The 26,118-nt window shown below is 42.3% G+C and overlaps 2 protein-coding genes across 4 annotated transcripts in view; one reads left to right on the forward strand and one right to left on the reverse strand.

Moving 5' to 3' along the window:
- LOC100699408 (nesprin-2) overlaps window positions 1-26,118 on the forward strand; it is a 57,178-nt gene that overhangs the window by 27,783 nt on the left and 3,277 nt on the right. Inside the window, exons 35-49 of one of the 3 annotated variants that reach the window (XM_019348785.2) lie at window positions 7,671-7,833; window positions 14,520-14,707; window positions 14,830-14,980; window positions 15,918-16,100; window positions 17,356-17,493; window positions 17,612-17,806; window positions 18,043-18,352; window positions 18,575-18,643; window positions 19,026-19,162; window positions 19,402-19,531; window positions 19,934-20,139; window positions 22,213-22,413; window positions 22,518-22,640; window positions 22,964-23,155; window positions 24,455-24,526. In XM_019348785.2, the coding sequence (XP_019204330.1) occupies window positions 7,671-7,833; window positions 14,520-14,707; window positions 14,830-14,980; window positions 15,918-16,100; window positions 17,356-17,493; window positions 17,612-17,806; window positions 18,043-18,352; window positions 18,575-18,643; window positions 19,026-19,162; window positions 19,402-19,531; window positions 19,934-20,139; window positions 22,213-22,413; window positions 22,518-22,640; window positions 22,964-23,155; window positions 24,455-24,526 (2,458 nt within the window). The remainder of the gene's footprint in view (window positions 1-7,670; window positions 7,834-14,519; window positions 14,708-14,829; window positions 14,981-15,917; window positions 16,101-17,355; window positions 17,494-17,611; window positions 17,807-18,042; window positions 18,353-18,574; window positions 18,644-19,025; window positions 19,163-19,401; window positions 19,532-19,933; window positions 20,140-22,212; window positions 22,414-22,517; window positions 22,641-22,963; window positions 23,156-24,454; window positions 24,527-26,118) is intronic. The other 2 variants (XM_019348787.2, XM_019348786.2) reach the window with 2 other exon arrangements.
- The window catches only part of esr2b (estrogen receptor 2b), a 66,358-nt gene continuing 58,481 nt past the window's right edge, over window positions 18,242-26,118 (reverse strand). The window contains exon 10 of the mRNA XM_025900705.1: window positions 18,242-18,365. Within this exon, the coding sequence (XP_025756490.1) occupies window positions 18,338-18,365 (28 nt within the window). The 3' untranslated portion in view covers window positions 18,242-18,337. The remainder of the gene's footprint in view (window positions 18,366-26,118) is intronic.

A 26,118-nucleotide genomic window follows, 5' to 3' on the forward strand; every position in this document is an offset into this window, starting at 1 on the left:
GTAGTCAAACGGTACAGTAGTTATTACCAGCTATGGCCTTGCTGTGCAGCAGAATGGATGCAGGTTGGTGGAGTGCACAGCAATTACCGGTACATTTGTACCAAACAACAGGACATTGGGTTTAAACTAATGATTGAATGCTGCTGCTCACAATTACCAGTTTAGTGATGGCGAAAGAACTGATTTTTTTTTTCATAACATGCACCAAGCAAATCAGAGCAAACTAAACTGAGACTTTTTTTTTTTTTTTAAACCCAGATCACCTCATTTTTAAACCCAGGTTGCTGTGTAGTGCACTCTTTCCCTTTATTTTATTCACATTTTAATAAAAAAAATTTATGTTTTATAGAATTTAATATAAATGCAGTGATCCTTAATTCTTCATTATCCACTTAAACAGCTGTTGACTGAAGTTTTTTCCCCTCATTTAGTTTGAAGCACTTTCGCATAATCAAGTGGGGTAGAAAATTACTGTGTTTCCATTTAACAAGGGAAGCAAAATTTACATGTGGTTGATTGCTGCTTTTGTGAGTCGGAGGGTATTTAAATGAAAACCTTTCAACTTTGCCACATCTTCCCAGGGCGATTTTTGAGGGGCAGTTAACAATGAGTGGCATCCTATCGATTTGTAGTGTTTATATGTGTGTAACATGGCGCCAGGTACCAGGCTTCTCATGGTGTGGTTTGTGTTTTAAGTAGCAAAAACAAAGGCAATTAACAAAGGGGAAATTTAAAGGGTACCTTCTGTGCTTGACCACCTTTAATGGAGAGCTTTCAGGAAAGTTCAGCTTAAAATTACAGAAAAAATGGATACGTTTATTCTACAAGTTGGCCTGAGAGAGACTGCACTAAATCCATCCGTGTTGTTCACTCAGGGACAAGGGTCTTTATCATGACTGTCAGGCTGTTAGTGCAGAGACATACCCTCTTGCACTAACAATAGAATGGAGACTAGAGTTGAGAGGGAGCATGACACACAATAGTGGATTTGCCCTCACTGGTCTCCCCCCCTTAAGTGACTGACCAGCATAACATTGCTAAGCCTGCTAATGAGCCATTACTGAGGAAGCTGTGGCGTGATCTGCAGTTCTCATATTCCAACTTTTTTTTTTTCAAGTTTTTGAAAATGTTTGTGTGACACTAGTTATAATGGTTAAAATCTGTACTCCTATCAAAGCTGGGTGAAGTCTGGGTGAAGGTCTCAGTGCAGACCAGTTCTGGCACACCAAAACAGACAAACTGTACACTATTGTCTATCAAAATTTATTGTCACTAGCACTAATGCACCCATAGTTAAATATAAAAAGAATCTTAAACCACTCCACTGAAAGTGGACAACACATATCATGTTATTATGCTTATCTGCTGCCAAACCCTTTGTAGCATTTGAGGCTGAGGCTGAATTGCTGTGAACTGTAATACATTTATCTATGCAGATAAATGTAGTCAGTGTCTGCATGCATTTGCCCACTATGCTGCTTAATATGATCAAGAACTTTAGCATTTTCATGCCCAGTTTCCTCTTGAAATCACAGCAGCTTGGGTGTGCAAGAAACACAAATTCAGAAATAGGTCTCAACCAAGTTAAAGCAATAAGTGTCTGTGAGTGTGCCCGTGGGCAGAAAATTAAAGATGGGGGGTAAAAGTAGTTTTATAGACCTGTGGAGTTGGTCTTTTCTTGACCTCCCAGGAGTCTAATCCATACAGGTTTTGGATACTGACAGAGGCACACTGTCTGAGCCTACAGAAAGAGAAATGGTTCATCGCACATCCAAGGGACTTCCCAAAAGGTTGATTCTGTTCATCTGGACATAGTGTTTTTACTCATCCAAGTGACTTCTTCAGTCTTTCCCCAACCTTATAAACAGTACATTTGTACAATGACTGAAACTAGCACCACTGAAAGAACAATGGGCTGTGAGGTTAATTGATCATTATTTTGCAAATTGTCATGACCACTGATCAATGGCCATGAGTATTATTCACAGAGAGTTGGGGAATGGCTGCAATCACAGCATTGTAAGATGGTGAAAGATGTACCCTTAGGCCCCCTCCTCAATTCAGAGATGGTCTTTCCCTTTTCACGTAAATGGCCTCCTTGACTCCACGCTCAAACCAGGGTTCCTCCCTGTCCAGGATGTGTACATCCTCATCAATGAAAGTGTGTCTGCTGGCCTGTAGGTGTAAATAGACTGCAGAGTCCTGGCCTGATGAGTTAGCTCTTCTTTGTTGAGCCATCTGCTTCACCAGAGGTTGTTTGGTTTCCCTGATGTATAAATCATAGCAATCCTCTTGGCACTTAACAGCGTACTACACTACATTACCCTGTTTGTTTCTGGGGACCCGATCCTTGGGGTGGACCAATTTTTGGCACATGGGGCCGTCCATTTACTTACTTGGATTGAGCATGCACCAAGACATCCGAGGGACTTCTCCAGTTTCAAAAATTGCATTCACATGAAGCCAAGAAAATATGTTGCTAGAGGTTTATGAAATGAAGGTTGCGCAAGGGGTGTCCGCCCCTAGCCACAGCACTGGGGTGGCTGTGGCTCAGCTACTACTCGGAAGTAGTAGATTCGGTCTGCATGATTGCTCCCGAGGCGCTCATCAGTGTGAACGTGTAAATGTTAGATTGAAAGAATGTGTGAGACATTGTATGAAGTGTTTTGAATGCTCGAGTTGAATAGAAAAATGTTATATAAGAACCAGTCCATTTACCATTTACAACACGGACATTATACAGAGCTGAGTCAATGGTTGGTCTCATTGGATGGTCCATTGCCAGAGTCCTGCAGGACTCTGTCACATGTTTGGATAAGGGCTGATGAAGTTCCAAGAGTAGCTGATTCAGAGTCACTGATGACTGTGGTGTGCCTCTTGCCATTGTCTGCATCTCACCCCACTAAGTTACATCAGATGACTGCTGAGGTTTGACTTGCAGAGGGATTAGATGCGCTGATACTAGCATGCTGCTCGCCTTTGTCCCCCAAAACAAACTGGGTGCTCCGTCACCCGGCCCAGCAGCTGCTGTTTGCTAATGCGAGCCTTTGTCCTGACGGCGCTCTGCCTCAGGGGCCACCATCCGCTCGCTTTATTGTGCGAATAAGATGCATGCAAGGCAGATGTTTGTTTTCTCTTTAAAAACCTTCACCCTGCTCTGTCCAGACACCTCTCCTCCTCACACCTGGTACATGCACAGATTTACTTCGTGTACTCTCACACAGCGTTTTTGTTTCTCAGATTATCGTACAGTCAAGTCGCTCATTTCAAGTACAGCTTTCACACTTTTAATGCCATGTTGTTTAGTTTATTTGTTTTGTTTATACAGACAGAAAAAAGTGCCCTTTTATGGCCACTCGGTTCTCTTTCCATGTGGCCATAGACCTGGTTGTCATAGTGATGATGTTATTGCAACAGGGATTGGTTATGTGTGAAAAACAGACTGTGAGTCATCTTGGAGTTGATTATTCTATTTATAGGCATGTAATCTCAAATAAGTGAAATGCAAGATTTGCACTTGTGTGTATCCCTTCAACTTCTTCATGCCTGTAATCTATAATCTAAAATGAAATGTTGCAGATCTCAGTTCACTACTCAGATTTCGAGTGTGAACATAAAGTAAAAGTTGGGCATTTTAACGTTTAAGTCTGCAGGGATTGACTCACTTTTGGAGACTTGTTTGCTTCTACTGTTCTTTCTTTCTGTGTTTTCTCTTGTGCGCCAGGTGGCTCATTTTTATATACAGCTACCAACATAGAAGAAGTTGGCCAGCTTTGCATGTTCTGTCTCAAACACACTTCAGATTTACATTTCTGTTCTCATTTTACGACCTTTCTTTGTTGTCATTCTTCCTTCTGCTCCACCTGTTGTTTTTTTCTATCCTTTATTATTCAGACCTGTAATATATTACTTGCTCTTGGTACTCTGAGACCGAGGGTGGTGTATTTCAAGAAAAGAAGGTGGCAGATGGAAGTTTACCAACCTCGGGTTCCCCGCTGGCTCTGTCTATGTCAGCCACCATTGGCAGTCTGAGCAACAGTTTACAGCTCCACCCTTAATGAACTTTAATGTCTTTACCTTACAGACATCTTGAATTGTTTTTAGCCTAAGTGTGTACTTTTCTACTATCTCAGTCATGGTTGTGCTACATTATCCTGAATCTCTGATATTCATGCATATTTATCAAATCCACCGAGACACAGATGGCTTGAATGGTCTCTTATTAAATTTCAGTTGGTAGATTTTTAGCCACAGAATTAATGCTGGTTTAGCTGTGTCAGTACCCTCTGTGAAAACATGAAAAAAATTACTATTAAAATCTATGTTCCCTCAAGTAGTTCTGTATTTGCGAGCTCATCAAGCCAGGTTTATTTTTCAATCTTTTAGTCCCTTAAATAGATATTTTCAAACATGTGAACTCATAACTAAATATCATATCAAACATCACTCATAACTAAATATGAAACAAGAAGAGGAAAATTATTAATTCTGTGAATTAAGAGAAATAAAATGAAAAAAGAAACAAAAGTTTCAAGAAAGACTGCAGGGCAGAAAAAGTATATAGAAAAAATACATTTTAGTCAAGCTTGAATATTATTAGTTTTGGTAATTAATTATTTGGGTCATTTATACAGTTTTCAGTGCTGGTTCTTTGTGAGTGTACCTGTCACTGCATCCAGCTGTTTTTAAAAGCTGGAAGAGGAGAAGAGGCGATGGTGAGAGGAGGGGACGGGCGGTCTGTGGAGAAGGCAGGGAAGGGAGGGATGGTGGGTTAGCGCTTGCTAGCAGATGAGCCACCATCATGGAGTAGTCTCCTCACCAGCCTGTAAGTACCTCTCATCCTGATCTGGAGACTTCATCACGCCCCGTCCGACCTGGCGCGTGAGGCTGGAAAAGCGGACGGGTGAAAGGGTGGGGGAGCAGATTGGGTGTTTTGTTATGATAAGGAGACGAAGGTTGAGGAGCAAAGGGGGATGGGCTGAGCTTTGTTGATGCAGGCACGTAGGCAGGCAGGCAGGGAGACACACGCCGAGTCTTTCAGAGCTAATTCAGTTTAGCTTGGGCTTGCCTCGTGCGCGTTTACATTTAAATAAAAGGTTGGACAGCAGATGTGTATTTATGTGAGGGTATGCAGCGGCATGTTTTTGGTTACGCTCTCCACTCCTCTGTCTACTGCAACATCCTCACATGCGGTACAGATGTGCAGCCCAGAGCTCACACCTGCACAGAGAAACATAAAAACAAACATGCAGCTAAACATGGGGCAGGGGAATCCCTGTTCTATCTGTGCTACTGGGGCAGCAACAGCATCCAGCATTCCTAGTCTGTGTCTTTATGCAAACAAGAAACTTGGTGGGCTCAATGCAGCTTGTTGCTGCATCGGACTCATTGTTGCATCATTGAGCTGTACTGCCTCGTATGCACAGTGGGCACATTGATTAGTACGTGACACACAGCTACAATTTTTTTTTTTTTAGTTCTGGAGGACATTACTGCTACTTTCAATGAAATCAGTGGACATTATCCTGGAGTCAAATCTAATAGACTGTTAAAGGCATCTTAGAGAAAAGCAAACAAACAGCATCCCAGTTCGCCCTCAAGATCCACTTTTAACTTCACTGGAGGTTCCTTCATGTCAATAAGGAGTTTTTCCTTCCCACTGTTGCCAAGCGCCTCCTCATAGGCGGCCGTCTGATTGTTGTGGTTTTCTCTGTATTAGCGTGATTATTGCTATATGGATAAAAAATGAGTCCTTTGAATTGAATTAAGTCCCATCATAAGTTACAAAATTAGAAGTTAGACAATTTGTTGAAAAATTGTATTAATAATTAATTTATTTTTTTAATCCAATTAAAAAATAAAAAACATTATAAACGTGATTAATTAAAGATCCAAGATCCAGATGTAACGTATAAATCATCTAAAACATTTACTGAGATAAGCTAAATTTATATATTCATACATCCGCACTGATCAAGAATTGCCAAAGGATTCATGAGTGGGTGTACTGTAAAGAAATCAGAAGCATTCATAAAACCCAGAATAACCCAGAACACTGATCTATCACAGAAGTGATGTGAAATGGCATTTGCAATGAAAGTCTCATAGATAAGCAATAAAATATTTTTTTAGGCCACCTGATCCAATTTCATATAAAATGCAATAATCCAAATAAAGTACTAAAGTCCTTTAAACATTGTCCCCTAAACCCTAAAGCACAATGATAACCAGCATTTAAGAGTGAACGGAGGAGAGAAAAAACGCTAAACATTTTGGCATTCAGGTCGAAGAATGGCATAAATGGTAGAGGCTGTAACGAGGCTCTAAAGGTGTTCCAAATGATTCTCATTTTTGTGGCACCAAAGAAATGAAAGGCAGTGCATAATATTTTCAACAAAAGGGAATAAGAAAAATCTTACATACAGCTGACGAATGTCTGTATCCAACACGTACACGAAACTCTAAATGACTGATAATCCTTTAAGTGGTCAGTGATGTCAAACAGCTTAAGGTGGCAACAGGAGAAGACAGGAGTGATAAATAATTGCAATTGTACATACATACATACATCCGTCTGTGTTTTTCCAGTAAATTTTTGTTTCTAAGAGACACAATCGTTAAGAAGTCTCTCTGTCATGCAGTTTGTCTGCTGAGTTAATTTTTTCAATCACAAAATATCCTATCAAAAGCTTGTTGGTGGGTAGTTGCCTTCATGTCATTCCCCAGTTTTTGTAACTGGTGATGTCACTAAAAGTCATGTTGTTTTTTTATTTGGCCTCGGGCTGGTGTAGCGAACAAATTCAGAGACGTTAGAGGACATTAGGTGCCCCATCCTTTCTATGGCTAAAATAGAAGCTGCAAAAACACATATGACACAACCTTTAACATATTTGTTTTAAGAGCAGTGACAGATCTATAATTAACAGACCACACTCTGGATGTGTGTAGAGTTCAATCCAAGCCTGCAATTTAATGAATGTAAGATGTGGAATTTGTTACTTCTGGTCACATGACGTTGCTGAGTCACCTCTCTCCTCTCTGCGTGTGTTGTGGAATGAACCGATGTAGGTCACTGACCTGAGAGCTGTGCTGGAATGCAGCCGCTCTCTCAGACAACACGCAGCTCTCAGTCAGATGTAGGTCAGCTTGCAGCGTGGCTATAATGGCTCCCGTTGTGTCATTTGTTGGAACGACATCAGCGCTTCCCACACAAAGTAAAAACCTGCCACAGTGCTAATGTGTGACATGGGGCTGAACGTAGTGTTAACAATGGCAGGTTGATGGGTGTTTGCTCAGCATCCTAAGTGTCCTAATTCAGATTTTTGTCTCCTCAAATGGCATGAAACGAAACCTTGTGTTACACACCTGAGACAAATAGAAAATCAAATGCATGCATTATTTAAAGAGCTGGTGTGTGTAAGACTTGCAGATTTCAGATGCCGCTGAAGTCTGAAAGTTTTGGTGCACAGGCTATTGTTTGCTAAAGCTGTTTACATGTATTATGTTCCTTTAAGCTGTATAACATACCTGTGGCTTTAGGCAGAAATGGGGCACAGAAGTCAGAAATTGACTGGAGGAATTTTCTGAATGTTTTTGACCCTTTCTGGTGATCTGTGCCCAGCTAGACTCCAGTACAAACTGTTCTAATGTGACACATCTTTCGTCTGCAGGGTGAGGAAGCTGAAAGAGACGCTGGTGACGGTGCAGCAACTTGATAAGAACATGAGCAACCTGCGGACGTGGCTGTCCCGTATTGAGGCAGAGCTAGCCAAGCCGGTGGTCTACAGCACCTGCCACAGTGATGAGATTCAGAGGAAACTAGCTGAACAGCAGGTGGGCAAAGATGGAAAGACTTCTGTGAGATATTTTAAGTTATGAAAGTGTGTATTTTTAAATATTCAGTCAAAAACCTAGAAAGTCCTGCAAGACCAGGAAATTAAAGATCTAAAATTTAATTTCAGTTCTTCATGAAGATCTACATGAAGTACCTCTTAATAACTAATATAACCTCTAAGAAGGAGAGAACAGTTGGCACAATGCTGTGGGACAACTGGAGTGATTATTTATGCATCCATTATATATTTGGTATTTAAAGCCAATCGCCTCCCACAGCAATGTGAAAAAGGGAGATCTCATGAAAGATGAGCAAATCACCTTTCATGGTTTCTTTGTGGAAGAAAAACGAGAGCTCTCTGTACACACCTGCTCAACTTGGACATCTTCAAGGTAAAGAAAAAGAAAAAGGGGAGTTAAAGTGCTATTTTAGAAATGCACAAGGCAGAATTAGGACTCCACTGTGAGGGGAGACATTGCGTCTGGTTTTAAACCCTTTATGTTATGGCCATCCTGTGGTGGTCCAAAGCATACTAACATAAGAGTGAATAATGAGTGCTGCAAAGTAAAATTTCAGCAAGGCTCTGCTAAGAGAGGAGTTTGTGAAGGAGACAGCTGTCACGCTGGGCTGAGAGATGGTAAATGCGCTGAGAGGCAGAGCTCATGAGGAGGTCCAAAAAAAGGTAAATGGACTTTAGCCTGTTAGTCCATTTGTCATCTGCCATATAGCAGTACTTTGGGAAATGGCTAAAAGTTCCAGGTTTTAGAGCAAAGATGGGTGGAAGGGTTCAGAGGGAGAAATAGTCATAGACAAGATGAAAGAGTTTTTTATGTCTTGGGTAGAGTTGCCAGTTTGCCTCTCGGGTTTTGAAAAAATCTTAAATAGAAATGCACGTTTGATAGTAAGGATGAGATCAGGTGACAGTGGTTGTTGAACCTGTGGTTCATTTTGCATTTTTCATCACTGGATTAAACTTTTAAATGCACACTTATATAGAATTACATGTGACAAATGGTCACATTCCCTTTAAAGCCACAATGTGCTTATTCTTGTTTTAAAAAAAGGTTAGGGTACGTTGGTCTAAATGTGAATTAGCTAAAGTCAGACCACATTATCAACAAGCACAGTAACGCTTTAAAAGAACAGAATAACTCCCAGACCTACCTTGATTAAATGCATGAATAGAATACAACATAGTGTTTATTTATTTATAGTCAGGGGTGCACATAAGTGGTCCGCAGGTGCGCATTCGCTGTCAAAATAAAAGATGCGCACCAGATAAGAAGTTGCAACGCGTGTTTGCCTACATATAAAAGGCACTGTTTTTGTCCACTAGAGTGGGATTTTCACGGCATATTCTGCACCACATCTCTGTGCGTTCATCATTTGTTTGAAGCCAGCTCACCTCCTGCAACCACTTTTCCGAGAATACGCGCTTCTTTTGCGGTTCGGACTCCTTCTGACATTTCTTTGGAGGTGGAGGAACACCAAAGTAATTGCTTAAAGGAGCTTGCTTCTTCAACATCTTTAAGAGCTCTAAACAAATGTCTGTCCTCCTCCAGAAAATCTTATGTACGCAGACGCGCGTTGCAACTTCTTATCTGGTGCGCGTCTTTTATTTTGACAGCGAATGCGCACCTGCGGACCACTTATGTGCACCCCTGCTTATAGTGTTTATTTAGTAAAAGAGTAAACACCAACCCTACAGCACTTTTTGGCAGACCTCTGGTGCTTTTTTAAGTTGTTCATTCTGTATTCTGTCACAAATGCAATTTTTGGTTACTGTGAAGGTAGATAGGTACACACGTTAAACAAATGCAAACAGAGAACAAAAATAAGAAGAGAAAATTTTGAAAGTTCAAAAACGTTTAGATGTTAACAAAGGTTCATTCCCCCCCCTCTGTCCCCTTCTGGCCACCTGTGCCTCAATTTTATTTCACAACTTAGACATCCACATTATTCACACTCTCATAACACACACACACATATATATATATATATATATATAGGGCCTTGAGGGTGACCACGTTAACGGCGTCCAGAGGACGGTCTGTGTATTCAACCCTACCTCTGGCGCCGGTGCCCACCTCTCAATTTTAAATCCATGTAGACATTGAGGGTTCTCGGGAGGGGCCGTGCTAACACCTGCTGCTCTCTGGCAGCAGCACCATGCCCTCCCTTGTTTTAAATGCACTTTAGAACAACACGCAGCAACACTACACATGAGCGGGAGGAGGGAGGTATGGGGTCTTCACACACCCCCGTTCTCTACTAGCCATCGGGGCGGGGGCTGGGAGGAGGTGTTGGCTGTCCGATTGGCCTCCCTGCTGCTGCGGAGCCTGGGGCGGTCTGCTTGCCTCCACCCCGGGGGAAAGGGTCACATCTCTTGGGTCTGGGTGCCGTTTCCCCCTCTGGGGGCGAGGGTACCTGGACCCGGGGCATAGAGTATGTTTGGGGAGTATGACTGTGTGTACATGTCTATGTATGTCTGTCCCTACGTTGGGTGAGTGCTGAGTGTTTGTATATGTGTGCATGAGGGTGGGAAAGCATGTTTATGTCTGTGTGTGCCTGTTTGTCTGTGTCTATATGTCAGGTCGGGTCTTAGACTCCACCTCCCTGGGTACCCCCAGGCCCTCCAAGTGTGGAGGCCTATCTCCCCTCACCACACTCCCTGCTGGTAACTGATGCCCTCAGGGGTTGGTGCATTGGTGGTTCTTGGTGTCCGGGGCTGGGCGCTCAGGTATGCATCAGCTCACTCCCGGTGGCTACTTGGCGGGGCCTGGTGCCTGTCGCTCGGTCAGGCCTCTTCCGGGGCAAAGGGGACCCTCGGGCCTCCGGCCTCGGGGCCTGCAACTCGGTTCACTCTGGCACAGCTAGCTGCCGGCAGAGCCGGCGGGCACGCCAGTGCAGCCCCCTCTGGCTTCTGCTCCGTGGCTACTGGGTGACCCCCTCGTCTGGGGATCTCCTCAGCCCTTCCCAGGAAGGTGGCACGGATGCCCCTCCGGTGGTACTCCTTGGGCTCTCGCACTCTGGGGCCTCTGGATGTCTGGAGCCTGGATCTCCTCCATGCCTGCTTCATACCCTGGGGGACGGGGCTATGGGCCTCCACACCCTCTAGCAGACCGTTACATGGGGAAACCTTTTGTATACAAGCGCGTTGATCCACACAGGTGTGCACACGGGTGTTCACTGTTCGTAGACATAAACTACACCTTTCTTAGCTGCTACTTCAAAGCACATTGTGCGCTGTCTGTCCTGCATGCTGCACAACAACTTTCAATATTTAGTATTTACTGCTGTTCACACTCAGCTAGATTAACGTGATGGTGTTGTGTTTAGTATGTTGCTTTGTTTTTGTTTGGTTTTTTTTTTTTTTTTTGCTTGTCTTCTCTTCTTTTTCTCTCAACAGGTGATCCAGGAGATTTTTTTTTCTTTCTTTCTCTTTGTCTTTATAAGTGCCCTTTCTCACTGTCTCTTTTCCCTTCTGTTTTTCTTTTCCTTCCTCTCTTTCTTTCTCCCTTTCCTATCCCCCAGTCATGATAAGAAAAAAAAAAAACAAAAAACAAAAAACAAAGGTTCAGTGAGATTGTCCCACCCATTAAGCAGGAGGTACATAGATATAGATGTATGTGTGTGTATGTGTATATATATATATATACATATATATATATGTATTATTGTTTCCATTGTATATAACTGCAACTCTTTCAGCTTTACCAGATTATTTTAGAAATAAGTACTAAAACTCAGTGATCAGCCTTTCCCTTAAAAGCTGGGCCCCACAAACTGGTTGACATGAGCCACTTCTTCTGTGAGAAACTCAACATTTTCTGAACTTCTCAAAGTGCTCTACTCTGCCACAAGCATGTCAGCCTGAGTGCTCCTTACTTTTTTGGGGGTCTAAAATGCGACTGCTACGAAGTGACTGAACTTGTCAGCACTGCTAGTAACCCAAGAGTTTGGAGAATTTTCTTCTCTTTTTTTGTCTTTTTTTATGATGGATTTGGGGGTCGAAGCAAGCTCGGATGTATTCATTTGACAAGTTAACAGTGAAAGGGGTTCAACTGCACCCATTTCTTAAATCACTGAATATCTCTAGCTAATGATTTTTCTCCACTCAGAATTTTACAAATCTGTGCAGTTCAGGTGAAAGAAATACACTTAGAATCTGCAAAACAAATTGGACTCGAGCTTTCTGTCTAAATCTGGACAGGGACGCGTCTGAAGAAATAGAGCTCATATCTGATGAAAGAAATAGTGGCAGTTGTAAAGGAGTGAAATGGAGACAGATGACAGGCAAAATGAAAGGAGACGAATTCGAATCAGCGTGGTGATGTGGAGAGCCTTAAAGAAATGGGACTTCTCCTGTTCCTCAGAAAAAGGCTGCAGGTCTCTCCATTAGCAGATGAGGGATGGCTGAAATGACTCCTGTGTGGATAGGCACTTTAAGCTTTCACTGGTCACCATGGCAACCTAGAGAGTGGTAACTTTGACCAAACAAGAGGCAAAAAAGTGGTGTCCAGCCCCAGTGAGGGAGCTCTCGCTTTCTCTCTCTCACGCTTACATACTCACTCACTCACACACACACACACACACACACACACACACACAAACACACACACACACACACACACACACACACACAATCTTGTGCATCATGAAGTCTCTTAAAATCTCTTAAAATGAACATTACGATGCCTCGTATTAAAGCCAATCGTTCACACTGTGAGTGACATTTGCAGATCCTTTTATGCCAACAATTGCATAAAAACAGTTTCATACTACAGGGAGTGCAGAATTATTAGGCAAATGAGTATTTTGTCCACATCATCCTCTTCATGCATGTTGTCTTACTCCAAGCTGTATAGGCTCGAAAGCCTACTACCAATTAAGCATATTAGGTGATGTGCATCTCTGTAATGAGAAGGGGTGTGGTCTAATGACATCAACACCCTATATCAGGTGTGCATATTTATTAGGCAACTTCCTTTCCTTTGGCAAAATGGGTCAAAAGAAGGACTTGACAGGCTCAGAAAAGTCAAAAATAGTGAGATATCTTGCAGAGGGATGCAGCGGTCTTAAAATTGCAAAGCTTCTGAAGCGTGATCATCGAACAATCAAGCGTTTCATTCAAAATAGTCAACAGGGTCGCAAGAAGCGTGTGGAAAAACCAAGGCGCAAAATAACTGCCCATGAACTGAGAAAAGTCAAGCGTGCAGCTGCCAAGATGCCACTTGCCACCAGTCTGGCCATATTTCAGAGCTGCAACATCACTGGAGTGCCCAAAAGCACAAGGTGTGCAATACTCAGAGACATGGCCAAGGTAAGAAAGGCTGAAAGACGACCACCACTGAACAAGACACACAAGCTGAAACGTCAAGACTGGGCCAAGAAATATCTGAAGACTGATTTTTCTAAGGTTTTATGGACTGATGAAATGAGAGTGAGTCTTGATGGGCCAGATGGATGGGCCCGTGGCTGGATTGGTAAAGGGCAGAGAGCTCCAGTCCGACTCAGACGCCAGCAAGGTGGAGGTGGAGTACTGGTTTGGGCTGGTATCATCAAAGATGAGCTTGTGGGGCCTTTTCGGGTTGAGGATGGAGTCAAGCTCAACTCCCAGTCCTACTGCCAGTTTCTGGAAGACACCTTCTTCAAGCAGTGGTACAGGAAGAAGTCTGCATCCTTCAAGAAAAACATGATTTTCATGCAGGACAATGCTCCATCACACGCGTCCAAGTACTCCACAGCGTGGCTGGCAAGAAAGGGTATAAAAGAAGAAAAACTAATGACATGGCCTCCTTGTTCACCTGATCTGAACCCCATTGAGAACCTGTGGTCCATCATCAAATGTGAGATTTACAAGGAGGGAAAACAGTACACCTCTCTGAACAGTGTCTGGGAGGCTGTGGTTGCTGCTGCACGCAATGTTGATGGTGAACAGATCAAAACACTGACAGAATCCATGGATGGCAGGCTTTTGAGTGTCCTTGCAAAGAAAGGTGGCTATATTGGTCACTGATTTGATTTTGTTTTGTTTTTGAATGTCAGAAATGTATATTTGTGAATGTGGAGATGTTATATTGGTTTCACTGGTAAAAATAAATAATTGAAATGGGTATATATTTGTTTTTTGTTAAGTTGCCTAATAATTATGCACAGTAATAGTCACCTGCACACACAGATATCCCCCTAAAATAGCTAAAACTAAAAACAAACTAAAAACTACTTCCAAAAACATTCAGCTTTGATATTAATGAGTTTTTTGGGTTCATTGAGAACATGGTTGTTGTTCAATAATAAAATTATTCCTCAAAAATACAACTTGCCTAATAATTCTGCACTCCCTGTAGAAGCACCATCAATCAATCACAGTCAATAAAACTAGGATAATGATTTCAATTGGAACTTTGAAAAGCAGTCACCAAAATAAAATAGGAAGGGACTGACAGGAAAAAAACAGAAAACTCTGGGAAAGGGCAAAAATTAGGAAAAAACTAAGAACATAACACCAACTGCCAAAACGAACAGCACCCAGGAATCATGCTGTGCTGTGTGTAGAGGTTGAAGGCCTCAAAACAAACCAGAAAAAATACAGATTTTTGGTTTTCCTTTGTGATTTCTAGAAGAGGAGAAAGTTAAAGAAGTTTTTTTTTCTTTTGTTTTTTCTGTGCCGGTTGGCATCCAGGATCTGCAGCGGGACATCGAGCAGCACACAGAGAGTGTGGCCTCGGTGCTGACGTTATGCGACGTCCTGCTCCACGATGCCGATGCCTGCGGCAGTGACTCAGAGAATGACTCGATCCAGCAGACCACCCTCAGCCTGGACCGCCGCTGGAGAAACATCTGTGCCATGTCCATGGAGAGGAGGATGAGGTGACCAGCCAAGAAGGGTTGAAGACTGATTCTTTAGTTTACCGTGGTTGGAGGGGTCTTACACTTTTCAGAGCCCGAGCTACTGTGATTAGAAGTCAACATGTGCCTTTTTCTGCCCTCAGAATTGAGGAAACCTGGCGTCTCTGGTGTAAGTTCCTCGATGACTACTCTCGCTTTGAACACTGGCTGAAGACGGCAGAACTGACGGCAGCCAGCCCCGACTCTGCCGACGTCCTCTACACCAGCGCCAAGGAGGAACTCAAGAAGTTTGAGGTCAGCAGACTATTTTGCTCTCTTTTTTAAGCTTTTTTACACTTTGGCATAATATTGGAAAGGGAGGAATAAAGTAAAGCAATGACCTTAAGTTCAAATTATGGCGGTGTTTGGGTAGACCTAAATAACTGGGATTTCTGTGTATTCTGATATTAGCTCTACAGGAAAAGCCATGGGTATGTTAAAATGTAAAAAGGTCAGCTCATTCACTAAAAAAAGGATAGGAAAGTAAAAACTTCCTTTTTACAGGAAGAAGCCAGTAGCACTAGGCAGCTACTTGCTGCGACCGGTTGGGGGGTGACGGAAGGGAGACAGGACAGCATGAGGGAAAAAGGTTCAGCAGCTAGCAGTTAAATTGCCTGTTTTTCAATTTTTGTTTTTCTTTCTAATTTTATATTTCCCTTGAATCAGCAGACACCAAAGATGCATCAAACAGTTTTAAGTGCTCAGGTGTCCTGTTGCGCTGTGACTCACTGGTAACCTTTGGTGCGCTGGTCTAGATTAGAAGCACAGATTAGTGTCTGGTAATCTGGAGTTTGCTGAAATGCCTTCATTTCTACAGCAACAGGGAACCAGTGACCTACATTATGTATCCTGGCTGTCAGTGACATATTATGGAAGCTGTGGAGTGTCATTATTAAAGATGTAAATCAGCTGTGGGTTGTATTTATAAAGAAAAGGTTATTTCACACAGCCTTTTTATAACCATTGCTCACATTTCTGTTGTGGAATCAACAAAATTTGCTTTACCTACTTTCTTTAAGTGAGTAGTTGTTCACTAGTTCTTTGTTTGCTGTTTTTTTTTCTTAATGTAATCTTCAACATGGCTATGTTAACAGATACATCAAACCATTTACACTCTATTGAAGCCCCTGCTCCAGCTTGAAGTGTTCTTCTCATTGACGCTCAATGTGTGACTCTCATTTTCTCCTTTCAGGCGTTCCAGCGGCAGGTTCATGAGCGCCTGACTCAGCTGGAGCTGGTCAACAAACAGTACCGCCGTCTGGCCCGAGAGAACCGCACCGACGCCGCCAGCAAACTTAAAGTCATGGTCCACGAGGGGAACCAGCGGTGGGACAGCCTGCAGAGGAGGGTCGCTGCCGTGCTCCGCAGACTGAAGGTGAGAAAGGAGGTCGGGGGTCAGGATTGGCTGATTTTATGTGGCAGTTATAATATTTAAAGGTACCTTAGGAAAGCTACTCTGTTAAAAGCAGGGTGACTGTAAAATTTGAATATATATATATATATAAACAGAAATCAAACATCATTGTGTTTCAGGCATTATCAGATGATCTGTGTAGTATCTCCCTGCTCCACGCTAAGCTGTCAGGATTTAGGTCACCTCTCAGACGGTGACAAGGCACATGGCATCATGTTAGCAGGGAGGCGTTTTCCTCATGGCATGTGCTTCTGAACAGATGGAGATGTTTATGTTGCTTTCTGGAGATTCCTTGTAATCAAAGAATTCTGCTGCTTGGTGCCAATTGGCTATAAGGCACGTGCAGCGGCAAGAGCTCTCACAACAGCAGATTTTCTGCTACATTATGGGCTGACATTATTGGGAAATGATTAATACAAAAAACACAAGTGTAGAGAGTCTGTGACCATAACTGTGCAGGAGGGTTCTGTAACAGGAGCTTGCATTACAGTAGTTGGGTTGGGCGATATGTAAAATTTTTCCAACCGACAATCGTTAGTCCAGTACATGACAATATATTTGCACAGGTGACTTTTTGATGGGCAGAGCAATGTAATCATGCACGGACTGATCTGCGCATTTTAAATGCATACGATTTGTTTGGAAGGAATATTTTACCTTCTTTTCTTGTTTGTTTGATTTTTTTTTTTTTTTTAATGTTTGCTGGAAGAGACATTTTGATTTTTAACTTACTTTTTGTATAATTTTGTATTTGTTGTTTGGTCAAGTGTGTAAGTCAGATAAACACTGGAACGGCCTGTAAACATGGTTATAGTGGTTATAGTGTTTCCCTCCCCATCTCTCTACATAGGCTACTGTCTTTCTGTCTTTCTGTTAACAGTTTGAGTAAATGAATCGCTGCATTTGGGCGCAGCTGGAAGAGGGTGCCATTAAAACAGCGCTATTATTTTTTCTGTTGACTGCTTCTCTTAGCTTCAACCAACATTATTAGCAAACTTACTTATGGACAAATAAATAAATAAATAAATAAATCGCAGTCGGTGAAAGGCTCAGCCTATTGTCAATAGTCAATATATTCGTCCAGTCGCCCAACCTTATGTAACACTACACTTACACAGTAAGTTGATATCTGAATCACATAAGCCAGCAATATTTATAGCACACAGTTTATGGCATCAAAGGAATATACTAAAAGTAATATTTCTGTCCTATTCAGTATTTTACGTCTCAAAGAGAAGACTTTGAGGGAACTCGTGAGGGGATCCTCGTTTGGCTGACTGAAATGGACCTTCAGCTCACCAATGTGGAGCACTTCTCAGAGAGCGATATCGAAGAGAAAATGAGAGAGCTAAACGTGAGTATTTCCCTACTGATGTTGCGCTGTAACATTATCCTGTTTACATATTGATGGACTGGCTGGGTCTCTCACTGGCTGAAATATTTTCATACCATCGTGTCATTTACCTCTGCAGGGTTTTCAGCAGGAGATTACCCTGAACACCAACAAAATCGATGCCCTGATCGTATTTGGGGAGAACCTGATCCAGAAGAGTGCTCCTCTGGACGCTGTGCTTATTGAGGATGAGCTGGAGGAGCTCCACTCCTACTGCCAGGAGGTGTTTGGCAGGGTGGCTCGCTTCCATCACCGCCTAGTGAATAGACGTCCGGTCAGTAGTATAAATGACTGGGATTAGAAAAAATAAAACAGCTGGAGTTTTCTCAGACTGGCTGTACCTGTAAACTGCTGCTCTGAGAATGAATGGGATAAAAGCATTTGTTTTTGTTTTGTTTTTTTTTAATCTGAGGACATGTTTGATTTTTTAAATATGTGTCTACCTCACAGACATTAACTTCAAGAGACATTTGTCATCTTATTTATCCTGGGGTTTTTTCCAACCTGCAGGTTCTGGAAGAGGAGGAGGAGAGGGAGATGTCAGACCGTGAACCAGACCGAGACGATTCACCCGATTTGACCCCGTCCTGGATGGCGGAGAGGAGAAGGAAGGAGGTTGATATAGCTTCAGCAGTGGGAGGAGTTTCAGGTGGACCACAGGTGATGTGCCACCTCCTGGTACCCCCTATAGAGCGATCAGGAAGAGAGACCCCCGTCAGTGTGGATTCCATCCCCCTAGAGTGGGATCACACAGTCGACGTGGGGGGGTCATCATCCCATGAGGACGACGAGGATGCCACCTTCTTCAGCGCTCTGTCAGGTTAGCTTCGTGTCTAGACATGGGTTAAATTATGATTTCATAAGATCAGATCTCAGATCATAGAATACTATGTTAGATAGCATTATGTATTAACTCTTCAGATGAAAAAAGCTGGAAAAAATCCTCATGCAGAAGTTTTTGATATTCCTGAAACACCTTTAATACCTTTGCAGATCTCCATCTCCTCAGCTGTGAGACTTTAACCTCCACTATTTCTTACAGACATGAAGGTCACAGAGAGTTCAGAGTCGTTTTTTAAAGTGACTGCCAGTGCAGTGAAAGCAGCCTTGGGTAGGCGCTCTGCCTCCTGCATGTGTCTGCTTTGCTATGCGTTTTTTTTTTTTTTCAACTAGCATCCTGTTTTCACCTTTTTTAATCTTTTCCCTTATTTCACCCCATTTCCACCATGAGTCACAAATGTGGCTGTGCACGGCTGCAAATTATCATTCACTTTGAAATGTTTGGTTTAGTTTGGTTAGCGATTGAAGATCATGAGACCTGCATGATACTGCAAGTCAGTTGTGTGTGTTTCTTCAATCCATTTGTGGTTTGTTCATTTGGTTTATGCACGTTGAATCTTTTCATGCATGTGTCGGAGGGCTGGTGAAAGAAGTTGTCTTTCCATCTTTGCTCTTACGTAACAGTCACTGTTTTCTCCTCTCGGTCTCCTCAGTGAAGTCAGTGACTGACACGCCTAGCTGGCACCTGCCTGGCTCCCCGGAGAGGAAACAGCTTCCTCGAGATATCATCCAAGCCCTGAGCTCACTCCCTACACATACAACCAGCACTCCCTTCCACCAGCAGGGCTATGTACGTACAAACACACGATCCTGATTGGGTCCAACGTCAGGTCCAAAATAAACACAATAGAAATGGTACACTATGATAGATTTGTGAAGACTTTTTATCATCCTTTCAGATTTCTATGAATACAACACATAGGTGTAAAAAATGCAGAGTGCTTTTTTTTTTTTTTTTTTTTTTTTTTTTTTTTTTTTTTACACCAGTGTAACGACTCAAACTGATTGTGTGTGTATCTGTGTGTTCAGGCGAAGCTAATGTCAGAGTGCAGTGGCAGCATCGACAGCGTGAAGAGAGTCAAACTCATGCTGAACGATGAGGAGGAGCTGGAGGATGCAGGCCTGACCAGCAGCACGGCCAGCAAGCAAACCAGCACGGGTACGCAGACAGTGATAACCGCAGGTGCGAGAGGTCTCACTCTGTTTGAAACATGTAACAGTAGGGATCATGCTGGAGGTCCTGAAGGCAAGTCGGAAAACACATTTTCAGAAAATCCACGCGCTAAAATACAGCACACTGGTTTGTGTAGCCCAGGAAAGACATAACAAAAATTTACTAACATGGACTCAAACCCCAAATATACCTTTGTTGATAAAGGAGCAAGGAAATAGACCAGAGGCTGCCAAAGCTCTTGGGTCTGGCAGATCCACCTGAGACCTCTTTGAAAAAAAGAAGACATAAAAGGGGGACAGATAGTGGAGTACAGAAATCTTGAACAGATCCGTGTGTGTGGCAAGTAGCATTTATACACATACTCATCCCTCTTCCTTGTTTTGTCAGGTGTTATCGAGCGCTGGGAGCTGCTACAAGCACAAAAAAACGCAGCAGAGATCAAGCAGGACCTGGAACAGTGGCAGAAGCTCAACTCTGACCTCTCTGATGTCACTTCCTGGCTTGGCAGGGTGCTGCCAGAGCTGGAGAGGCTGCAGAGAATAGCACCGTCCACCAGCATCCGAGACATCGAGGTCAACATCAGGAAACTCAAGGTAACAACCAATCTGAGAGCATGAGGACGTTCGCGGAAGAAAAATAGGCAAATAAAAAAGTGAAACCTTGAGATATTTACCTAGGATGAGCATAGCCGAAGTGTATATGCTGCTCAAAAAACATGACAGGAACATTTAGAAAACTCATCAAATCTCAATAGGAAAAAACAATCATGTTGGATGGCTGCATATATGGACTGAGTAATGTGATAGGAACTAAAGGATGCCACATCATTTGATGGGACTGAAAAGTATAAACCTACAGAGGGCTGAATTCAAAGGTACCGAAAATCAAAATGAAAAAATTATGAAGCACGCTAGTCCATTTTGCAGAAATTTCATTGCAGCAACTCAGAAATGGTACTCAACAGTTTGCTTGGCCCCCATGTGCTTTTATGCATGCCTCATGGATGGTGTCCTGGGGGATTTCCTCCCAAATCTGGACACTCTGAGGTGTAACCTGGCAGCATCGGATGAACCAAAACATAATGTCCAGGAGGTATTCTATTGAATTTAGGTGAGCGTGGAGGCCAGTCAGTGGTATAAATTCCTTCATGCTCCAAGGCTAGGGGAACCTAGGACTCACTGCACCAGTGTAGAGTCTGACAATGGGTCAAAGGTGTTCATCCCAATACCTGGGAATCAAGGTGCTGTTGCCTGTTAGAGGCAGCATAATTTTCTCCTTGACTTCTTCAGACCGTGTCATATGTGCTCCGGGTGGACGTGCTCTTGTGCTGTGCTGCTCATCCTGCTCATCTGTGAAAGTACAGGGTGGCTTGCCAATTTTGGTATTCTATGGTAAATGCCAGTTGGACTCCACAGTGCTGGGCAGTGAGCACAGAGCCCACTGAAGGTCATTTTGTAGCTCTGGAAAAGCTCATCCTGTTGCTCCTTGCACAGAAACAAATATCAGTCCCGCTGATGGATTAAGGACTTTCTATGGCCCTGTCCAGCTCTCCTAGTCTCCTGCCTGTCTCCTGGAATCTCTTCCATGCTCTTGAGACTGTGCTGGGAGACACAGCAAACCTTTTGGCAATGTCATGTATTGATGTGCCATCATAGATGAGTTGGACTACCTGTGTAACCTCTGTAAGGTCCAGGTATCTCCTGATGCTAACAGCAATGATGCTAACCTTAGCCAAATTCAAAACTACTGAAAAAACAGTCAGAAAAGATCAGCGTGCACCTTTTTTTTAAAAATTTCATTAACACCAAAGTAGCTAAAACTGATTAACAACCTCCTCTGCTACTTAACAGATCATATCCCAAAAGTTTAACTGACTTGCTGCTGATTAGATTGAGTAGAGTATATACCTCAGATCATCAGTTATTTCTTACGAACAAACCACAATGTTGTTGTGACAATGTTGCTCCTCCTGCTCTCCTCTTCCTTATTAAAAAATAAATAAATAAATAAGGTAATATTTGATGTTTCCTGTGCTAACTTCAAATGTGTTGGATTAAAAACTAAAAATATTGAATATATAACATATTAAAGATTTATGTTTTTTCATGTTGAACTTATTGTCAATTATCCTTTAAATAAGTGTTAATTTATTCAGCATGGATAAAGACAAGATTAGAGAAAAAATCTTATAGATGTGTTAACAAAAAAGAGCTGTTTTTGGTGAGAAATGAGAATTCCAGCAGTTGCATGGTAAGAGCTCTGCTCTTTGTTTTTTTTTTTGTTTTTTTTTTCCTGATTTAGATGTTAAAAAAAAGCCTTATCTTCCATTTTAAATGACATTGACAAGACTGGAAATAATGTGTGAAGTCTGAAAGTAGATGAGCTGTCATGTCATTTGTCCTACTGAAGAGAATGGGCTGGAGGATGTTCATTTACTTTGTATAATTTAACTGCAATCTTAGCAGGATTATATCAAATAAAACTGCACGCAGCCTTTCCTTGTGCTCACTCCACCCACCCAACTTAACTTTTTCTTCTGATTAAAAACAGTGTGAGGAAATACAAGTCACAATGCAGAATAATCAAAGTCAAATGAAAGTAGATTTTGGAACACTTCATCTGTCTTTTGTCTAAAATGAATGTTTTGGTCGTTTTTTTCTGCTAAGGAGATGCAGAAGATTTTCAACAGCTACAAGTGTCTGATGATCTCCATCAACCTGAGCAGCCGTCATTTCCTGCGTGGCGACAGCACCGAGCTGCACGAGCAGCAGGAGGCCCTGGACTCAGCCAATCACAGCTGGACTCAGGCCTGCAGCGGCCTGGAGAGCTGGGAGAGGAGCCTGCACTCTGCTGTCATGCAGTGTCAGGTCAGACATGGAGACACCTCCTGAACGTTTACCCCATAGAGTTCAAAATAATAGGAGTGATTCACAAAATGTCATCTGACCTGAATCGCTCTCCTCTGATTCAGGAGTTTCACAAGACGCTACACTCGCTACTGCTGTGGCTCGCTCAGGCTGAGGACAAACTCCGCACAGTGAACGTCAACGACCGCTCGCACTCTGCACTCCTGCAGCACAGAGACACGCTCACAGTGAGACAAACTATAGTCTTTTTAGTCTTGTATCACTTATTTTTGCACTAACGTCATGTTGACTTTAATAGTCTGGATCTGACTAATATTCACTAAAATTTGTAGATATGGTTGCTGCAATTTCGTCCTTGTTTTATACAGGAGACACCTATTGACCTACTCACACTTGTTGTCAAAACATGACATTCTTCCTGATTGGCATAATAGGTTAAATATACTAGAATGTTTTATGGAAAGCTGCAGTGATTGGTGTAAGTAACACAGAGCCTATGGAGTCTCAGCTGATGTCTTAGTACTGCCCTCTCTGTCGCCCCCTGCTGCAGGCTCTGCAGGAGGAGCTGCGTGGCCGGCAACGGCGGGTTTCATCACTGCAGGCAATCTCCTCCCAACTTCTCCTGGAGGCCACTGGAGAGGACAGTGTAGAGGCCAAAGAGAAGGTCCACGTCATCAGCAACAAGCTGCATCTCCTGCTACGGCAGGTGGCTGCAGACCTGCGTACGCTGCAGGGAACAATGGTAGGTCCATCTTCCTCTCATATACTCTGCCATGATATAAAGCAGCGGTGTCAAATAAAAGTCCTAAGGACCAGAATTGGCCTGGCAAAGAATCCAATTGGACCCACAGACACGTGAAGGACTGTAGAGAGTTTGACATTTTACCTGTATTGTCATAAATTTCACTACTTTTCCTTTTCCTATTGGTTAAACCCCCCATTACCATAGAAAAAAGGATAACGAAAGATTTCGTTTCACTTGTCCAGCTGTATGTGGCCCACAATCTAACTTGACTTTGACATGTCTGATATAGAGCTATAGTTTATGTGGCTGAGTGCAAAAACCATCAAAAAACCATTTTTTTCTGCTTGAATGAATCAGTTTTTCTGTTTGTGAACATTAAAGTCAAATACAGTTAGGTCCATAAATATTTGGACAGAGACAACTTTTTTCTAATATTGGCGCTGTACATTAACTAAATTTGATGCAGTTTTAAATGAAACAACTCAACAACAAAGTCTGAAGTGCAAAATTTCAGCTTTAGTTCGGTGGGTCGAACAAAAAGAACTGAAGCATTTTAACACAATTCCTTCATTTCAGTGGTTTAAAAGTAATCTGACAAATTAAATACCTGAAAATAAAATGTTCATTTCTAATACTTGGTTGAAAACCCTTTGCTGGCTGTAAATAAAACTATGATCCAAAGGTGCACCTGCAGATTTTTCTGCCTTTTAGCTCATTGTTGCAGCTTTTAAACTCAGCTATGAGGATAGCACTTCATGGGTCTGCAGCTTCTAAATCATCCCTTCCAAGATGTTTCCTAGAAAAAGACTGTAATTTAGAACGATTCATGCAGGGAAAAGAGCCAGTGTTGAGTTGATCCACATCCATTAAATTATTTTTGAGTGTAATTCAGATCATATTTTGGTGCACAGCAGTCCAGCTGTAGAGTGAGAGTTTCTGGCATGTACTTGCAAGGAGCAAGGGAGAAGACAAACCACCATTCAAGGGTCAATTATTCAAATATATATAAGTCATTTATGTATTATTGTAGGGTCTACCTTACAATGTAAAGCGCCTTGAGGTGACTGTTGTTGTGATTTGGCGCTGTATAAATAAAACTGAATTGAAAAGTGCGTGCTCTAATAGCAGTTATGCCCTCACTGAACTCTGTACTCGCATCTGTTCAAACACAAATCTGGGGGAAATGCAAAAAAGCGCAGCCGTCTGCTGCTCAACATTCCTCCAAGCCGATCATCTGTCAATGCTCTGAACTCGTGACTTAGAGCTGGTTTGATGAGTCTTGTCTCACTGTCTCAGGAAACCTGCTCCACCAGTTCTGAAGTAGAAAGCATTGGTCTGGGAAAGCTCAGCTCACCGTTTCTGCAACAGGTACACCTTGGTGTTTTACCTTTAATTTAGACTGTTCAGAAGCTGCAGTACAATAGAGTAAAATTGAACATGTATTTCAGAACATGATCATTTTAGCAGTGTGATGTGTTAAATGCTCAGTAAATAAATAAGTAAAATTCATCCACTGAACATCCACCATATCAATAACTGTATTTTTCACTGCATGCTCTCCACATTTGAACCAGTCTAGAGTACATTTGGTACACAGGAAAATTTGGGTAATGTGGCCAGCAGGGGTGCTACGGCCACAATCACACACAAAATTACTTTTTTCTATTTTTGATCCTTTCTGAAAATGTTACTCGTAACACAAATAGTGTTACTGTGTTTAATAAGCTTGACATGCTTTTTATACACGTTAGGTTTAACATTCTCATTAATACAAAATATCAAAATAGTAAATTTACTCAAGTGTTTAGACTGAGCAATTTTTAGCTACACTGGTAACATCCACACATTAACCTGGCATGCTGATAGTGTGGATGTTTGCTTTCATTTCAAAGTACATTTGAGGCAAAAGTCTTGTGATGTGTTACACATTAAGTCCAAATTTCCCAGTTCCCAATTAGAATTTTCATCTGGGATGCCCTTAACTCAGACTTCCAGCTCGGAAAGTCAGAACAGCCCAACAAACCCTGACTTAACAGTGAGAGTAAACAGTAGTAAAACTGTAAAACTTACACATTAAACACGCCAGTCACAATAAAGAAAAACAAGTATTGCTCTGTTTTGCTTGTGATTAACGGCTCTACCTTGCTAACAAGCAAAGCAAATCCTGATTTTCCTCGCATTTCCAATTTTATTACTGGAATGCACTCAAGGGGATATCTTTCGGAGGAATGGCATATTTCCCTCCAGCAGAATTCCAGAAGCTTGCACTGGAACTGTACTGGCAAGCATTCGCTATCGTTCTCCTCCACAGTGTGTCTGTTGTCCTGTCTTTCTTCCCTCACTTCAAACCGCTCGGGGGAGAGCGACGCTCATCCCTGAGCCTGGTTCGACCAGAGGTTTCTTCCTGTTAAAAGGGAGTTTTTCCTTCCTGCTTTCTTGGTCATAGGGGTCATCTGATTGTAGGGTCTTACCCTACAATCACAGGTACCCTGTGGCATTTCTTGTTGGGATTTGGCACCATATAAATAAATTAAATTGATCTCGGGAGTGGCGTTACTTCTGAGTTCTAACATACAGCTTCCAGGGTATCTGGAACACAATATTCAAACTGGAACATGTGTTCTGACTTTTTTTTAACATTTATATGAGACCATAATACATTTAACCCTCTGAAACAGACATTTGGAGGAAAGTCAAAAATTGCTATCTGGGTTTTTTGGAGTTTTTTTTTCTAAACATATTCTGATTGCCTAGTTTTTAGGTTTAGTTAGGGTTGGGGTCTTCACCAAAGATGTCTTGGAGTTTAGAGCAGGGGTGTCAAACAAACGTGGGATAATTTCATATGTCAGTTATCAGTGGCCCATCGGTATTTGGGAGTTCCAAGACAGCAAGTGCAGTAGTACAGGCCAGGTACACAGAGAGACTGCAAGCGAGTCGTGAAAACGCAAAGAAAGGAGTGA

Source organism: Oreochromis niloticus, linkage group LG19 (genome assembly GCF_001858045.2).
Source record: "Oreochromis niloticus isolate F11D_XX linkage group LG19, O_niloticus_UMD_NMBU, whole genome shotgun sequence".
NCBI classification, from domain to species: Eukaryota; Metazoa; Chordata; class Actinopteri; order Cichliformes; family Cichlidae; genus Oreochromis; species Oreochromis niloticus.